We start from the raw sequence: 18,000 nt of genomic DNA on the forward strand, positions 1-18,000 counted from the left end.
TTTTTCCCCTAAAATTTTACAAGTGCCAATTTGACCGTGACAATGAACCCATCTATTTTCTTCAAAAAATATTAACATTTGCAAAAAAAAAAAAAAAAATTGATGCGCAGGAGCATATGTTCCCAAGAGTAACCCACTTTGTTACGAGTCCATTCCGACCGTACTCGCACGGATTGCAAAAGCGCCAATCTTCTTTTTGCCGTTTTTGCGCGGCACCAGATGACCACATGCAGAGCATGCAGAGAGAATGCAACGGAAGAAATAGCGCGTTCATAACTGAGGCGCAGACCTAGATCTGATCAACCACAGCGGGAAATTTCCATCAATCCTCAATTACACAACCTCTTCAGCACAGGAGATGGAACTTCTAGCCAGGCCAACAAATATATCGTCATCTACTCTAACAGGCAGCTAGTGCAAAGACTCAATGCCTAAATCACCAAAGTTGTACGAATCTGAACATCTAATCTAGAGAGATCGCCAGTAGCCAGCAAAAGATTGCAATATGGAGCTAAGCTATGCCACGGAAGGCTTTCCGCGTTGGTGCTGTACAGAGATGATGACCGGATCACTGCCTAACTGGAACCGCGGCAACCTGGTTAGTGCCTGCGAAAAAAATCAAGGCAAAAAACCCAGCAGTTACATCTCTGAATCAGAAAGTGCACAGTTTGATATTTTTCCAGTGCAAAAATAGAACAGGCTGTACATGCTACCTTGAATTTCATGCAAAAACACCACACACACTTCATTGGTAGTATTATTATTCTACTAGAGCGCAAAATTAACGACTTTCGTGCTGAGTGAAACTTGGTGGTATCGACACGCGGACAGACAGAAAAGGGGAAACACAAGGAAGCTAACTTCAGATGCACTCATCCCATTAGACAAGGATAAAACAGATGGTAAATTGATAAAGAATAGAGCATTAGATCAATCACATAACCTCAGCATTTTTCGTTTTCAGCACAATTTAAGCTCATCAGTGACACCAGCCCAACACAGGAATCTAAATCATCAATGGAGCTATTTATCATTACTGAAAACACCAATTGGACAATTAGAAAGCGGCAAGTTTAGACTTGTCAAATGCTATTTGTCGAAATAGTATGATTCACCATGAGACTAAGCCCTAAATTCCACTGCTTCCAGAAGCGTCACAATTCAATGTAAAGATGCCAGTAGAATATAAGTGGATGCACAGTACATTGCAAATAGGCCAGATAAATCGAAAAGGTTTATTATGGAGTACCTCAAATTGTGTTCGTTTTCTTGCCAGCAAGAATGCGGGATATTTGGAGGCCTCTGCTGAAACCTTCATTGAACAGTACCCTTGTCTGCATTTCTTGAAATCCTGGCAACCAGGACAGCAATGCAACTGGTGCCATAACAATCACTCCAAGCAGTATCTCATACAAACGCGCCACAGAAATAACACTGCCCCACACCACAGTGGATTCGATGAATGGCCTGATCACCTGAGCAATGGAAATCAAGCCCCAGCCAGTAGGAATGAATGCCAAAAGGCCAGTGAAGATGTCAATGATTTGAAACTCAGTAAACTTCAGGAATAATATCAGCACCAGCACTCCCAGAATGATGATAGCAGTCTGGACAACTCGGTAGTAAAGATGTTGCTTTGCAGCATACGTGTCCCTGGTATAGGACATCAGGACAAAAACACCAAAGATCACTGCCACACATATCCAGGAAAGCAGATACACGGCAATACTTCTGCTTCCATCTGCGATTTTGAGCTGGTATACAACCCCATACTGAAAAAAGAAGTATCTGAGATCTAACAGTATCTCCAAAATCTTTCCCCAAAGGCCAGTAGTCCGCAGATGATCTTGCTCCTCATACCACCACACTTCCCAGCTGTGCTCAGCCTTAGAAAATATACCTCCTGGAAACCAGATCCAGGTCATGAAATCCTCGAAATCATACACAGTTTTCAACCAATCAAAGCCAGAAGGATTAAATGCAAATGGAGCCATGATCCAGGACACCACGAGAAACCAGCTAGATATCATCATGACTATGTAAACAAGTGTGTTCCTGGCAATCACACTGTGAGCGGCATACACGGTCAATATTATTCCGAGCTCTATAGCCTTTATGAAGTGGCTCCTAGCATATAGCCTGTAATTTTCAGCGAAACTCTTATGCTGCACAACAAAGCCACGGCCAGTAGCCCGATACTTTGCACCACCATGAAGAATTGTTCGGCCATAGTAATGGCTTTTTGTTCCCATGGAAAATGTGTAGAAGACAGATGAAAAATTCATCTGCATTGTGAAAAAATCCCAGACAGCTGGTAGAAAACCCAGTTCAAGAGAATTCTCTAAAATCATTGGCAGGGCAGTGAAGAATCCGAGCTGTATGACAAACTGCTGATTTAGCACAGCACCCAAGGCTTTATTGTTAGTAGCATTAGCACTTCCCTGAATTCCAGCCTCCAGACCACTCAGGGCCAGATACAGGCGCCCCCAAACAAATGTGTAAACTGTCAAGACCACCAGCATTGTGTTGAAGTAGAATCCCACTGTTGTATAAAACACAGAAAGCATCCGAAAAAAATCAGTTCTATGACCAAGTCTGTAGATATCCCTACTCAATGTCTGTTCACCATTGCCACTGGATACCTTAGCTTCAAACATCGATATCTGATTAAGCCCAACATCACGCCCCTTGCCAACCTGGATGTACTCATGGTGGCTAACATTTCCACCACGCAGGGTGCAGTTGAAACCTGCAAATATGTCCTCACTGATATTGATTACTCTCGATGCCTTACTTAAACCACCACGGGTCAGAAACCAAAGGCGATCAAATACATCAGGATGCCCATAATGCATCCGAACCTTCAGTGGATTAGCTAGCACACGCTGCCCAAGGGTAACAAAGCTTGTCTCTTGTGCAGACATGAACCAAGCAAGTGAAGAGACAGATCCAGTGAAAACATGTTCTCGAACTCCCAACAGGGTTGGCTTTTGGCTCCCATGATAATAGTTGTACTGTTGTAATAGATTGCGCATCTTGAGAGCCTCCTCAAAATAATTATCCTGGTTCATGTCAATTGTTTGCACTGCATCGCCTCTGGTGAATATGATGGCATGGTTCTGGTTTTCAGGTTTACCTTCTCCAAGTTTCAGTGGGCCTGGCAACCTGATCCTGTATATCTCAACCTCTTTCTGCAAGTCCTGGTCAAATTTTACAAGGACAGAATAATATTGTATATCACCCATCTCGTGATGGACCTCATCAACATAAGCAACACGAAGGGCCTCATTTTTCTTCATAAGAGACAGGATATCTTCAGCACGTGGATCTTTCCCCTTTTTCTGGTTTCCGTATATCTGGCAAGCGACCACATATGTGTACTTCATAAGAGCAGCACCATCTTCCTGGCCTTTAAACAACTGACTGACAGTGCTGGCTCCTCTGTTCAACCTCCTTTGAGGCCGTTGTTGCAAACCATTGTTGATAGGATACACATCATTTTCATGCCTAATGGAATCAAAGCTAGCCAGATGTTTTGTTCCTTCTGCAATGTCTATCTCAGAGGCAGTATCAAGAAAAGCAAGCATCTTGAGAGCCCTGTAATAGTACATCATTCCCCTAACAGTCCGTGATAAGGTCTGACCCCTATACGAGGCCCAAAGTCGGAGCTCCTGAAATTTCCCAGCCCAAATATCATCGTCACTAACCATTCCCTCCCTCCTCATACGTTCTAAAAAGTTCGCCCAGTCATCTTCATAAATCTTCTGAAGATAAAACAAGATTGAGATGCCATCTTCATTTTCACGACGAAGCTGGTCCTTGTTGTACATGACGTCTTCGTTGTAATATGGAGTCAAAACACTGAATGCCACCATCTTCTCAACTGTGGGAGCACGAGGCATGTTCATGAATAGGGAGTTGCTGAAGAAAGCTATACGCCGCCTAGCCTCAGGGTTCTTTGGGACATTGTTCATGGAATCCCTGGATGTGAGGATCGTATGGAGGCGCCTCACCTGCTTGTAGAAGCTAAGATCATTCTCACCAGGGAATTTTACGGCATCCTCAAAGAGCAACCCAGATTCAGTCAACCTTGACGGTGCTAGCCCCTCTTGCCGGAGCTGTTCAATACCCTTCCTGGTCTTTGGAAAATCATGAACTGCAAGGACATAGAGAGTCTGCAACGTGTTGACTATCTTGGTCTGATCTTTTTTTTCCTTCAGTAGCAGTTCCACTAAGGTGATTACAGATGAATGGATTTTAGGTAACAAGTCTAGCCTGTAGTATTCAGAGAATTTCCCGTATTCCATTGCGTTATCAAATGCAAGGAACAGCTGATTGACAATAACGTGCTCATCCGTCCTCTCCTCAATGATCTCCAGCAGCAACTGGCGTATGCTGTCATAAGCTTCAATCACAGCACATCGCCTGTACTCGATGCTAGATATCCTACCCCAGTGTGTCCTGTCATCAGCCACTAGCTCTTTTGCTTGACTGAGAGCAAGAAGCAGCTCATTGTTTAGCAGCAAGCACGGCCACCGCACCACACGAATTTTCCAAACAACTGGTGGAAGCTCAAGAAGCTCAACTTCCTTGTCACTAACAATGTCTTCTTCCCTAAATGTCAGAATGATCTCATTCCAAATCAGTGCAAATCTCTTTGCTTCGACCTCATTTGCTTCAATTTTCCTATATGGGCGGCCAAAACCGTATCTCAGCTTGAGCCGGTGAATCGCATCATACAGTTTACTCCGGATGCCACCATGCAACTTGTCCAGGTGCTCCTCTGGCATCAAATTAAACTGCATTGCACTTGCAAAAAACTGAAACCTCAATCGCAGCTGCTCAACACTGCGAATCTCCCCCAGATGCGAGAAAAGACCGATAAGTGCCCCTGTAAGTGATGAGAAGACTGCATACCATATCTGGATATCCATGAGGTAAATGAGGACAACTGGGAGCCACAGGATGATTACAGCAATCCGCTCCGTGTGGGGCATGAACTCAAACCAGTTACGTCGGATGTCATGGAGGCTGAATATTGTCTTCGTGGGGGACACCATGGGCTTAATCTGGAGGAAGTAGCTGAAGCTAAACTTAGCAGCAAGAAGGCAGATCCAGAATAGGGAATACTTGATGTTATCTATTAGCCCCTCCCTCAGACCACGGCCTACAAATGTGCGCGTCTGGAACCACCAGGTGAGCACATATAGAATTCTCCAATTGGTTTTCTCCGTAAAATTCCGAACCCAAGGAATGATGAACAGCACCAACGCAAGCACCTGTGGGATGACAAACACAGCAGCTGCTTCAAGGAAATTTAACACCCTGGTTTCGGCGGCGAAGGACCACCTGCGATCTCGCCACCGCTGATCCCACATCCGCGCATAAAGCACGCTGAATGTGATAGTCCACCCTGCAGCAACAAACGCCTTGAGCACCATCCGGACAGAGATGAGCTTAGTCTCCCTCGACACAAGACTGTATTGAGTGCCCGCATCAAGCAACGCCTGCATAAAGCGCAGCCCAGCCCAGGTGATGAACACTGACAGCACACGGACCTGGATGTCACGGTGCCTGAGGGTCTCCCATGGAATCCCGCTACCATTCCATGCAATGATCATCGCTGCCTGAAAGAACAGAATAAGCATCACCCATAACCGGTCGAAGCTGCGGTAGACATTCCAGAAAGACCGCTGCTCTACAAAACCAGTCTTCCCAACACGGCCAAACTTCCCCGGCGGCACAAAGAAGCCCCTTGATGAATCCAGTGGCCACCGGAGCTTCTTGAAAACTCGCCGGCTCCAGAAGTACTCATTTACATCATCATAATTTCTCCACGCTGAGTGTGGCTTGGTCCCATTTCGGCTGGCCTCCACCTCGGCCTTGAGCACACTATAAATCGGAATGACAACACGGTTCAGGAAAGCCTCCTCACCGCACACAGCAGGGATTGCAAGCCGCCCTGTCTCAATATCGATAGAGCAGTCCATGACATGGCTGAGGTCGAGGGCCATGTAATGGAAGATGTAGCAGAGGCACTCTGGCATGAACCTCAAATTGGCAGCCTCCCCCCAGATTAGCAGGTACAGCGCCGTGTAGAGGAGGTCCCTGCGGGTGTCGACGCCAACGGTGGCCGAGGCACCGGTCCGGCGGCCGGCGCTGGGCACGTGGACGTGCGGCCTCTGGCCGAGGTAGGCGCACCAGGCAGTGTAGTTCCTGAGGAGCTTCTTCCGGATGGTCCGGGCGACGGAGGAGTGGAGGACGTCGGCGGGGTGGTCGGCGGGCAGGGTGCCGCCGGCGCGGAGCTGGGCGTTGGCGAGGAGGAGGACGAGGTGCTCCCGCTGGTTGCGGACGTTGTGCAGCTGGAAGCCGAAGGTGGCGCCGAGCCAGTCGAAGAGGTCGGCGCGGCGGAAGTCCCAGGCGCGCATGAGCGGCGGCTGCGGGAGGTCCTCCGCGTGCGCCATCGCCTCCACCGCCGCGCGCACCTCCGGGAACCGCAGCGACGGGTGCTGCCCGTGCATCACCACGTCCTGGATCGGGATGATGTTGTACGACGCCTGGACCGGCGGCTGCTCCGCCGCCGCCGCCGCCGCGGCGGCGGCGGTGGGGCGGCGGTTGCGCAGGTGGCTCATTCCGTCTCACGCAGCTGCAAAACAGGAGGAGGAATTAGTACTAGTCATCAACAACAGCCACATCATTTCCGGCGAATTAGGGCACTCTACACACATGAGGAGGCGGCGGCGGCGGCGGCGGGCGAGGGGGAAATCATGCGGCGTTTGTCTGGCTTCGCCGGCGTGGGGTTTGAGGGGGTTTGCTTTGCTTTGCTTCTGGGGTTTCCAACCATGACCCGACTCGACCCGCTCGCTCGCTGGCTAGTGTTTCCGTGCGCTGTACTTTCCGGTGGGACAATGATGACGACGATAAGAATGGATGATGAATGAACGAGTTTGGTGATGCGCTACTACAGCTCAACAGCAGTTCTAAATTCTGATCCTAGGTTTCGTCTCGGTGAAGCCATGGAGCCAGCAGAATTGGCACTCAACTGACTCGCTGTGTGGAAAATCTAGGGGATTAATTTTAGTAGTGGATTCGCGTAGATAACTTTTTGGTTTTGGTGATCGATATAGGCGTGCATTAATTCTGCTGGAGAGCCGTTTCAGCCCATTTCCAGCAGCAGACGAGATGAGCGGAAAAGGGGCTGGGGGCGTGACAACTTTTGAATTGTGGTTGAGAAAGCATAAGAGCTTTCAATATTCGGAGATTTGGAGCCATATGGCACATGAGTCCATCAGACTTTTTTGTTTGCTCCTATCCCGCAATTGGAAACATTTGGCTACATGCCGCTCACGTGCGGTGTCCCCGCTTGCCCACTGAAACAACCAGACCGCGAGGGACTGAGATACGGTGCCTTGGCACACACAAGGCATGGATGAATAGTATCGTGCCTTGAGGGCATCTCCTGGCCGTTGGATCTACAAGCGACGGTCCGATGAACATCAAGAGTCATCGCTACAGTGCATCGCTACAGGAAGTCTGCTACAGGATAATCGCTACAGGACCAACATACTGTAGCGCGGGGTACTGTTCACTGAAATCTGAAACCTTGATTTCCGATCTAACGGCTGAAAGCTCAAGGCACGATACTGTTCATCCGTGCCTTGTGTGTGCCAAGGCACTGGATCTCAGTCCGACCGCGAGCACCGGGGTACAGGCGTACAGCAAGCGGCACAACATCTTAAACCTCCAGCTTGCATCAATATCTCATTCATTTCTTAAGAATAGTACTACCTCTCTCTCGGTTTACAATGCGTGCGCGTGCCTCTAGGTCGTTAATTTGACCAACTTAATACAAGTCATATATTACAAAAAATATACCAATATAAACTTCAGATGCTCTATTTTCAAACCGTATAATTTTTGTGTTATATAGTTTATATTAAGGTGATAAAATTGGCAACCTGGATATACGCGTAGGACTTATAAACTGAAATTGGCAAACAGAGATAGTAGCGTGAAGCATTATCGCAAAGGCTGAAGAAATTCATCAGAGGAGAAAAAGGCAGAGCAAAACCCGAAAGTTCGTGGTGTAGAGTATCTATCGCCGATGGCCAGCAAGTGCTTTTGAGGGGAACCTGTGGTCGTGACACTTTGTTTTGGGGCATAATTGTTTGCTAGCTCCTTGTGTTTAAAGCCTCAAAGATCGACGCTTTCTGTTGTGCTTTCACCCGTCCCTGTTTGTGTTGTGCCGCACTAGAGAGGTACCAGTCAGACCTCCCCGCATTCCCGTCAAAGCGAAAAGAGGCTCGGATAAAGACCAGTTTGCCTTTCGTAATTCCTGCGCTCAAAACACGTCTGTCTTTTTTTTGCCTGGTGAAAGGGAAAACTAGATCTAACTCATTGCCTTTTTCTGCCTGGCCATGTAAATTTTGAAAAAAGAAAAGACCACTAACGATAAGCACCCCGCAATAATAAAGACCACTAACGATAAGCTAGCACGAAACCCTAGCTATGGTGTGCTGTAAATTTGAATCCATGGCCTCTAAACTAGACGCTATTACTAGGAGTACTAGTGAGTGACACCAGTTTTTTTTTACTCATCAGCCGCACGCCGCTGCTGGCTTGCGTCCTCTCCGCAGCTTGACGCCATGCCAAAAAGGTGCAACGCACGCCGCAAGGGGACGCACGCAGGCGCATCAACAAGAATGGCAAGTGGGCCCGCGCGCCACCTCGTGGGCGGACCCGCACGGCGCCGTTCCATAGAGGCGGCCCTGTGCCACCAGATCAACGCGATAGGCGAAGAAAAGTAGGTTGTGGGCCCTGGTAACCAGCAGAGGCTATAGGCGATATTTCCTTGGTAAATACACCGGGAGTTATAGAACTTACACGAGACATTCAGTTTGGTGCATAAACTCGTAAAATACATGTTTCTGGTCATCTAACTTGTCCTCTCATTCATATACGGTGCTTTCTATCGTATCCGGCCGTATCACAGGCACACGTGGCGTGCCAACGTTGTGGGGGCTCATTTCACTGTTTTTTTAATCCTTGCATTTTATTTATTTATGCAGAAAATTCTCAAATAAAATTAAAACCAAACTTTTCTGATCGCTTGCATTTTATCTACACGAACAATTCTCAAATGAAATTGAAAAGGAGGGTACATGCTGGGCTTCGAACTACTCAACAAACCTGATGTTTGGTGATTAGTACGCACAGTTAGCTCCATATTATATGGATAGTACAAAGAAAGTAGAAATTTAAACAGGAAAAGCTGTGCAAAAAAGGGATAGCCCCGGTTCAAACCTATGACCTCCTGGCTAGCTCGCCGCATGTGCAATTATAGAGATATACACAATTTATCTTTTGTATTCTTTCTTTTTTCTATGTAAGAAAATAACTTATATTCTAGATAAACTTTTCGGACAAATCATTCAACTTTTCCCCGCAAAAAAATCATTAAACTTTTGTTTGAATTCACATAATATTAAATTTGAAAAATCTGGATAGAAGAAATATAGTGCAGAATGAATGTACATGATTTTTTTAGACAAATAAACTACATTTTTGTTTAAATTCGAATAATTTTTAACTTAAACAATCTAGTGCAGAATGATTGCACGTATTTTTGGACAAATAGACGGAAATTGTGTTTGAATTCAAATAAATTTAATTTTTTAAATCTAGATAAAGGAAAATATAGGTCAGAATGCTTGTACGTAAATTTTTTGGACAAATAAACTATTTCTTCCGAATTCGAATAATTAAAATTTCAAAAATCTAGATAAAAGAAGATATATTGCAGAATAAATGTACACAAATTTATTTCAGGCAAATTAGCAGGTTTTTTTTCAAATACGAATAATTTTAAAGTTGAAAATCTAGATAAATGAAATATAGTTCAGCTGAATTGTCCAAAAGAATTTTAAAATTTGAACAATTTTATATTTGAAAAAAATTGATCGCTCAAACAGAATGATTCCACTCTCCGCGTGATAATGTGCATAAATTTCTATTACCCGCGTAGTTTTCTTAAATAGAGCAAGATTAATAACAACATACAGACGAACACTTCCACGCATGAATATTTTTTTGAAATGCGTGAACATTTTTAAAATGCAATATACTTTTTTTAATTACACAACTTTTTAAAAAAAATTAAATTTTTTAAAATATCACATACTTTTTTTACAACATAGAACATTTTTGAAACGTCACAAACAACAAAATATAAGTTGTTTTCTTATATCATTTTATTCCTGCGGGGAATTACACGAACATGTTTTTAGTTTTCGTTTATTCCTTTGTTGGGTTGAGCGAACATAGTATTAAAGAAAATTTTATTTGTGAGTTTGATGTCAATTTATTCTTGGTCGAGTGGCTAGTGCAGTTATCTCTTAGTTTGGAGGACGTCCGTTCTAGTCCCCTGGCGCTATTTTATTGGTCTTTCTTGAAAGATACTGTGTGCCTAGATGTGCGTAATTAAATAAAAATCAAGGATGCTTTTTGCAAAAGAAAGATAATGCATGGCTGACCCAACACCTCACCACTCACAGCCCCGACATGTGGGCCGTATTCATGCTGACACGACACATGAGCACAAGATACGGCTGGACACGAAAGAAGTGACCGTATCTGCACGCATAGGCAAGTTATGTGACCGTAATGATGTATTTTACAACTTTTAGTATCAAACTGAACATCATATGCAAGTTATATGACTGCCATTGATATTACCTCTATTTCCTTCCAGGAGATAAACTCGTCAGTCGCCGCTTGGTGAGGCCCCACGAGACGAGCGGCAACGGCATCAGCGGGAGAAAACTACGGGACTGCCACTGACTGAGCCCCCGCTCCGTTCGGGCGACGGCGCGACCCGTTCGTTCCGTTCGAGCGAGTTTGGGAAACCTCGGCCGCTAACGGCGATCTAGCGGGGGAGTAAATTCTGGCACCAAGGTGGTTGACGGGGGAGGATTTAGAACTGTCACCTGATCAGTCGACCGGCGGCGAGGAGCGGCCGCCCGCCGTCTCCGTCGAGACCCTTGGCTGCTGCCGCTGCGGCTCAATCTTCCTTCTCTTCTTCACAGCTGATGAGAGAGAGAGAGAGAGAGAGAGAGAGAGAGAAAGCTGAGAAACGAATATGCCCGTATAGGTAGGATTGGGAAGGAATTTTTGAACGCGGCCATGGGGGAGGGAGGAGGGAGGAATCGCCGGAGCAATTGAGATGGATTCGTTACCCCTTTCCGAGCAGGAGCAGGCATCTGTTTGGCCTCGATCTCCCCTCTCCCGCTGCCTCTGCTCTGCCGTTGCTGTGCCGCCTCCCGCTCGGCTTCTCGCGAATCGCCACTTGCTCGGCCTTGCTGCCGCTAGCGCGTTTGAGACGTTTCTCTTCTCCCCTTCTCGTCCGCCGCGGGGGAGAGGAGAGAGATGCTCTTGGGTGGGGCCGGGCCGGGCCGTCACTCGGGAACTTGTTTGGTTATTCTCTCCTAAACGCTACACAAGTCCCAACTGTCCTCATCCATTCTCTTCTGTCTCTCCAATCTTACTCCAATCCAAGCAGAGAAATGAAAATGTTGCCGAGCTGCAGTTCGAAAAAAAAATGTTTCCAAACTGGAAAGACAGGTAGGCACCCATACTCTGATATTCTCGTGATTTTCGTAGGCTGGGCAATACTGCAAAGGACAAAAAAATACTTGTACGAAAAAGGTGCGTCTCCAGCTGGAAGAGCGTAGTACCAGTCACTGTAGGCCAGAGTACACACTATGATGAGATCAGGACAACACATCAACATGATGGACAAAACAGTAGGAGTACACAAAATTCAAAACGTACTAGCAAACATCACCTGACATTGCACACTACAAAATGACAAGATAACTGGAAATAATTTGCTTCAGAACAGATCTCCGTAATCCAGTTGTGCACGTGCACGAGTCAGGGGGGGCACATGAAATTCAAGCTCGATGTTTGTATGTACATTGTACGGACAGAATCAATAGACGGCATCATATCAAATCTTATTTATTTAGATTGATTTAGACAGATATCACGACACCACCCTGCAGCGCACACGGCTTCCAGCGAAACAGGGCCTGGCCGAAATCACCACGGACGAGGGGGTGCTCCGGAGCCTGATTCGTTCAGCCTGTCGAGCAACGCATTGAAATCTATCTGCTGCCCGCTCTCAGTCATCCTCTGGATCACATTCAGCACCTGCTCCCTTGGATATCCCATGGTGATTGCCTTCTCGATCATATCTCCATATGGATGGCCGCGCATCATGTGATGCTGCGATGACCCTGGAGGCATCTGTGCTGCCTGGACTGCAGAAGGACCACTCGGCGGGTAGCTGCCATACGATGTGTTGTAACCCTGCGGATGCCCCTGCGGCGCATACTGCGGAGGATAGCCCCCCTTACCTGGAGGCGGCCCGAAAGAGCCTTGGCCTGGAGGAGGAAGCTGCTGCCTTTGCATGTTGTGCTGCGGTGGTGGCTGAGATGGTGGGATGCCAGGTCCACCATATGAATATTGCCCTTCAGAATGAGTCACACCTGATGGAGCAATGGTGTTGTATTGTCCTTGCATAGCCGCGCTGCCGGGCAGAGTTTCAGGGGAAGGGTTCAATGGCTGGTGGGGTGGATAGCCACCAGAGTAGTTTGGCGGGGGGGTCGGGGGTCTCATCTGAGTTTGCGCATGAGGATGTTGTGGTTGCGCTGTCTGAGGAAGATGAGGGTTGGATTGCTGTGGTGGAGGAAACTGTTGAGCATTAGACAACTGGGACTGCTGCGCTGGTTGTGTTGGAAACTGCTGAACATTAGGCAGCTGGGACTGCTGCGCTGGTTGTGTTGGAAACTGCTGAACATTAGACAGCTGGGACTGCTGTGCTGGCTGTGTTGGAAACTGATGAGCATTAGATAGTTGGGACTGCTGCACAGGTGGAGGAAATGGCTGGGAGAAAGGCTGCTGTTGCTGAGCTGCTGGTGCAGGAGATGAACGAGAGGGTTGCTGCTGCCACTGCTGCTGGTAAGGAGTGTAAGACTGCGGCTGGGTTTGATTTGCTGACTGAGGCTGGGATGAAGCATGGACATCTTGAGCTTGAGGCCTTACTGGCAGGTATTGCACCTCTTGTTGTACTTGCTGACCTTGTGTGTCCTGGTTGCCTGGAGCTTGGTGTTGTGGGTAGTAAACAATGGCTTGGCTAACAGCATAGCGGTCCTGCTGTGGTACAAGAGAGCTAGGGGCCGTCTGCTGCACAGGTTGATCATTGTACTGTTGGACTGGTCCAGAAGCTCTAGGTACAAGTGCCGCTGAGTTCACCTGATGAGGCAAAGCAAGTGCCAGCTGCTGACTTGCTGCATCGCGCTTTTCTTCAGGCTTCTTTGCCTCGGGGAAAGGTGTCAGCACATCTTCTTTCTTTTTAGATTCATCATGTGTAAGTTGAAACTTGGCTAGCTCCTTCTGAGTATCCGCTAACTCTTGCTTGTCTCGAAGGATTTGAATAGACCTGTGCACCTGCACCGTTTCAAATTTTAGTCACGGTTAGAAATTTCTTAACAGATTAACACTCAAGATGTGTCAGCGAAGCACATATGAAAATTAAAGTACAAAAATGTACTGGCTAGATCATCTCAGGTTTTTAACTGTATTTCTTAACAAAACAATGTAAATGTTATAGTTAGAACCATCACAAGTTATGTGCACTGTATATGTATGCTTCAACTGCAGCTACAAATTTGCCCACCGAGATATAAATATATTTAGCATAAGAGTGGAGCGCATAACAGGCAACGAAAACAGGTTCATCATTAAGTAGAAAATATCATTCTTCATGTGCATTCAGATCTCAGCGACAGGGACGCTTATATCTTCTGTTGTGTCACTGTCCATGGGTTGGCTTAAATGTGTTTCCTTGAGAGAAAGATCATCAGTTGTTCCAGCTCTATGTTGAGATACCAATGGTTAGAATCTGGAAGGTGCAGATTAGGCACATAGAGTGATACAGGTTGATTATTGGTTCAAATACAACTTATACAAGGGCCAGTCCATGGACAGTCCACAGTAAGATGAAGGGCAAAGCAAGTCCAGACGTCCTAGTTGATTGTCCTTTCCTCATAAACTGACTTCCTAACATGCAGTGTGCTTATAACTTGCCATAAGAGTGTAGAACTAGAACAATGGTTAAAGGGCGTCAGATTAGAGGACCTGCCCAAGCATCCCCCAAAAAAGCCTTACATGAGCACCAGACAGTAGCTTGCCTGGAATTAATACCGTGGGTACGAGATCAAGCCTGAGCATACTTGGGATAACTCGTAGTTGCATGTAAAAACTCCCAAGTGTCTTTATGATGATTTACTTTTGATTTAGTGATTCAGGTAGGACCAAAGGAGTGATAAAATTTGGAACATGCACGAAACTTCCCATGCATGCAACCAAAGTGACCAAGGTGATTTCTCAACAATTTTGTGAATTCGTGGTCAAAATTGCTTACTTGTTATGTTAACTCAGATTTCAGATTATTCACCTATTCCTCTAAGATAAACCACCTATGCCAAAACAAAACATGGTATGCAGATTAAGTCATCATGGTTCGGACCTAATAGGTTTAAGTAATCATATTAAACAATCAGTTCAGCTTAGCTTGGGATTTCTAAGTAACTGGAAATATCAGATCAGTGTAGGATAGGCTCAGACAAACCCTGAACTTTGGGCTTGATCAACTTCAACCTCAGATGAGAGATGCCTGGGTTGGCTACTTCGCTGGCCAAATATGATCATCTAGTATTGAGCTCATCAAAATCAAAACTGCCAAGAGTCTCATATCATTTAGGATATCATACTGGTTATAATCAGTAAGTACCCACTCGAACTTGTGTTGCATCTTCACTGAGGCGTATAAGCACAGAGGATACTGTTACAGTGAATGAAACAGCCTGATGCATTGCTCTAACTTCTAAGATTGAACATAATGTGTAACTGCAATTTGTTTCAACTAACCAAGAAAAACTGGTTGGAGTGGAACAAAAGACATCACAGGAGGTAATACTACAGAAACATAAGCTAGAAAAAACTACAGCAGAACAACAAACGATGTAATATAGATTAAATATATCTGAACCTTATACTTCCTATACCGATGGCTTTCGCTACTTAGTCTGAACTCACAATTACTAGATGATCAATAGCATAAATAAACATATTGGAGCAACAAACTGGAGCAAACATTTACAAGCAAAGGAGTAAACATCACATGTAAGTGATATACAATGTTTGATGCAACGGATCATGGATGGCCCGTTGGCCAAAGATGGGAGGGAGTGTTCATTGCCATCCACACGGGTTTAATCCCTATGATCAACAAAATGCGCCGTACTTAATCGGAGTACACACCACATTGTGTCCCTCCAGTATTTTCCTCATATGTAGACAACACACAAGCACACGCGCGGGCGCGCGCACACACACTCATGTTTATTTGTGCATATGATGCTGGTGGTGTGTGTGGCTTGTGTGCATCCGCCTTTTACTCCCTAACAAAATATTCTGATGTAATAATATCCAAGATAGTTTCATCCAGAGACACAATAAAGTGCATACACATCAAATAAATTCATAGATATGATATTAGTAATATATCAATGAACATATGGCATGATTGCACTGATAATACACCTGAAAGAACTATATTATCAAAACGGCCTTACTCTAAATAGTACTCCCTCCATTCACAAATATAAGATGTTCTAACTTTTTTGTGAATAGGATGTAGATAGGCACGTTTTAGTGTGTTTGTTCACTCATTTCAGTACATACGTAGTCCATATTGAAATATCCAAAACATCTCATATTTGTAAATGGAGGGAGTAGTATTTACTTACTTCATGTAGATGTTTCTCAAGAGACTTTAATCTTAGATCAGTTTCATCACGAAGCACATCAGCTCGAAGCTCGCCTATGGACCTCTCAAGCTTATAGCAATAAATCTCCAGCTGTGAAAGCCTGCTGGTGATTCCTTCAAGAGACCTTAGCAAATTATCAGCATATTTCTTCATGCATTTCTCAACAGCAGAAAGTACATCCTCTTTGGCATAACTATCTTGTTCATAAACTTTAACAGATGGTCTCCCAAATCTGCTCTCATGAAAATCCTGTTGCAAAAGTACAAGAATGAGTACTGCGAGTAATGAGGAAGGTTGAGCATTATAACCACAGCGATTATGAAATAAGTTCGTTGCTGGAAGTAATGAATGAAAGTTAACCATTATAACCAAAACAAAACCCTCCAGCATCCAGCAATACAAAGGAAATTGCTATGAAATTTCCAGCATGATTCAAATTGTTTTCGAGCTGGACCCTTAATTTTTCCTATCTATTGACTAGCATTGTAGAAACGATAACCTGTGCAGGTTTTGAACAAATAGGTGATATATCCCAGTAAGGTTAAAGCATACGACCCAGAAATCTAAAACACCGGATTGCGACATTTCTATACAAGTACAAACATGTCACGAGTTTCCCTCAATCACGATACATAAAACAGTCGAAATTGTATAAAACGTAGGGCGTAGAATACCCTAGCTCCTAGGCAGAAGCACAACTGATGCGTAATAACGGTGAAAATAGATAATTTCCCATTCGAACTCATCATGGGACACTTGAACCCAGTTTAGTTTTCCTTCGTCCCAAATTCCTCCAACGGAAAGGAGGGATCCGCAGACCAGAACCGAAATTTAGCCCCAAGCTTCTGTCAGAGCTCGGCACACCAACAGATACTGCTCGCCGAAGGGATCTAAGGGAGGGAAGGGACGATGGATACCTTGTCGACTGGATCGGGTCGCTTGGACTCGGAGGGGGCGGCGAAGTCGTCGTAGGAGCAGAGCACGTCGTCCGTGCCGAAGTCGAAGCTCCGAGTGCCGCCTGCGGAGCCGCGGCCTGAGGGCCCGCCGGAGCCGGACATCGCAGGGTTAGGGTTTTGGTCGCGATGGGGAGCTTGCTTGAAGGGGAAGCGAAGGGCGGTTGATAGGTTGCAGGTGAGGAGAGAGGAGGAAGAAGGACGGATCGATCGATTGATTAGTCTGTGCTGTTTGTTTTTAGGGCCCTCTGGTGTGTTGATTAAGCAAAGGCCTCGCCACCCCGGCTGAGACGATAAGACTAGACTAAGTTTTGTATAGCGACGGGTTATCTTTTTTTCTTTCTTTCGGTTACTTTATTTATATTGAGAAGGCTGGTAATCAGGCAAACAATAGTGAAAATTGTCTCTTTCAAACGTGGAGCTCAAGAACTACAGTCGGGCGCACATTGATGTGGAAGTCAAGTCGAAGGATCAGTCTCAACCTTAGCGTTTCACGGATTTTTACGGCGAACCAAGAACTGAAAATCGGTATCATAGTTGGAACTTCTTGACTTTGTATGGTGTACAACATAATAGTTGGCTCTGTATGGGCGATTTCAACGAGACGATATATTCGGATGAACACTTCAGCATTCATGCTAGATCGGAATGGCAAATGTGTGCGTTCCGGGAGGCAGTGGATTTTTGTTCTCTCCAAGACCTTGGATGGAGAAGGGTGCCCTTCACATGGGATAATAAACAACAGGGGAACTCCAATGTAAAAGCTCGATTAGATCGTGCCTTTGCAAATGCATCCTTTCTCACCCTGTTTGAATTTACTACTGTAAAACATATCAGTTCGACAGCCTCTGATCATTGCTATATTTTGGCCGAGCTGAGAATGAAGCGAGCGCACGGGGGACGTCGCGGCCCGCGACCGTTTCGCTATGAAAATGTGTGGCAGTCCCACAGCGAGTATGATGCTCTCGTCAAAAACTCATGGCAATCTGGGACAGGCCGTCGAGGGCTGGAAGGCGTAGTGCAAGCATTAGCGTCTATTCAAAATACACTCGGGTCTTGGGGAGACCGCGAGTTTGGCAACATCTCCAAAAAAGTTAAAAAGCTGCAGAAACAACTTGAACGGCTCCGGGCGGCTTCGATCGGTCGGGGGCCAA

At 45.7% G+C, this 18,000-nt stretch overlaps 2 protein-coding genes and 1 non-coding gene across 4 annotated transcripts; all 3 read right to left on the minus strand.

Annotated features, from left to right (window-relative positions):
• Nucleotides 1-248: 248 nt before the first annotated feature.
• LOC125544799 (callose synthase 11-like) lies at nt 249-11,554 on the minus strand. 2 transcript variants are annotated; one of them, XM_048708564.2, is made up of 4 exons: nt 11,235-11,554; nt 10,986-11,084; nt 1,250-6,646; nt 249-606 (listed from the first exon to the last, which is right to left on the minus strand). In XM_048708564.2, exon 3 carries the CDS (start codon nt 6,630-6,632, stop codon nt 1,251-1,253), a length of 5,382 nt encoding a protein of 1,793 aa, XP_048564521.2. In that variant the 5' UTR covers nt 6,633-6,646; nt 10,986-11,084; nt 11,235-11,554; the 3' UTR covers nt 249-606; nt 1,250. The 2 variants fall into 2 exon arrangements, with proteins under 2 accessions (XP_048564521.2, XP_048564522.2); XM_048708565.2 differs by lacking the exons at nt 10,986-11,084; nt 11,235-11,554 and adding an exon at nt 6,727-6,884.
• LOC125549667 (small nucleolar RNA J33) lies at nt 3,545-3,625 on the minus strand. The gene has a single exon (XR_007301435.1). It is a non-coding gene; the product is annotated as a small nucleolar RNA J33 (small nucleolar RNA).
• Nucleotides 11,555-11,863: 309 nt separating the features above from the next.
• On the minus strand, nt 11,864-17,121 carry LOC125544800 (formin-like protein (DUF1421)). The gene is made up of 3 exons (XM_048708566.2): nt 16,811-17,121; nt 15,873-16,142; nt 11,864-13,509 (listed from the first exon to the last, which is right to left on the minus strand). The coding sequence occupies exons 1-3, from the start codon at nt 16,949-16,951 to the stop codon at nt 12,100-12,102; spliced, it is 1,821 nt and encodes a 606-aa protein (XP_048564523.2). The 5' UTR covers nt 16,952-17,121; the 3' UTR covers nt 11,864-12,099.
• Between the last annotated feature and the right edge of the window lie 879 nt (nt 17,122-18,000).

This window comes from Triticum urartu, chromosome 3A (assembly GCF_056163025.1).
Source record: "Triticum urartu cultivar PI428250 chromosome 3A, HENAU_Tu73, whole genome shotgun sequence".
Taxonomy (NCBI): Eukaryota; Viridiplantae; Streptophyta; class Magnoliopsida; order Poales; family Poaceae; genus Triticum; species Triticum urartu.

Bases quoted from the DNA above. Each gene is read 5' to 3' on its own strand.
- LOC125544800 (XM_048708566.2), bottom strand. From the start codon at position 16,951: ATGTCCGGCTCCGGCGGGCCCTCAGGCCGCGGCTCCGCAGGCGGCACT. The intron at 16,143-16,810 runs GTATCCATCGTC...CTTTTGCAACAG, and splicing joins GACCCGATCCAGTCGACAAG to GATTTTCATGAGAGCAGATT. The intron at 13,510-15,872 runs GTAAGTAAATAC...GAAACGGTGCAG, and splicing joins TTGAGAAACATCTACATGAA to GTGCACAGGTCTATTCAAAT.
- LOC125544799 (XM_048708564.2), bottom strand. From the start codon at position 6,632: ATGAGCCACCTGCGCAACCGCCGCCCCACCGCCGCCGCCGCGGCGGCG.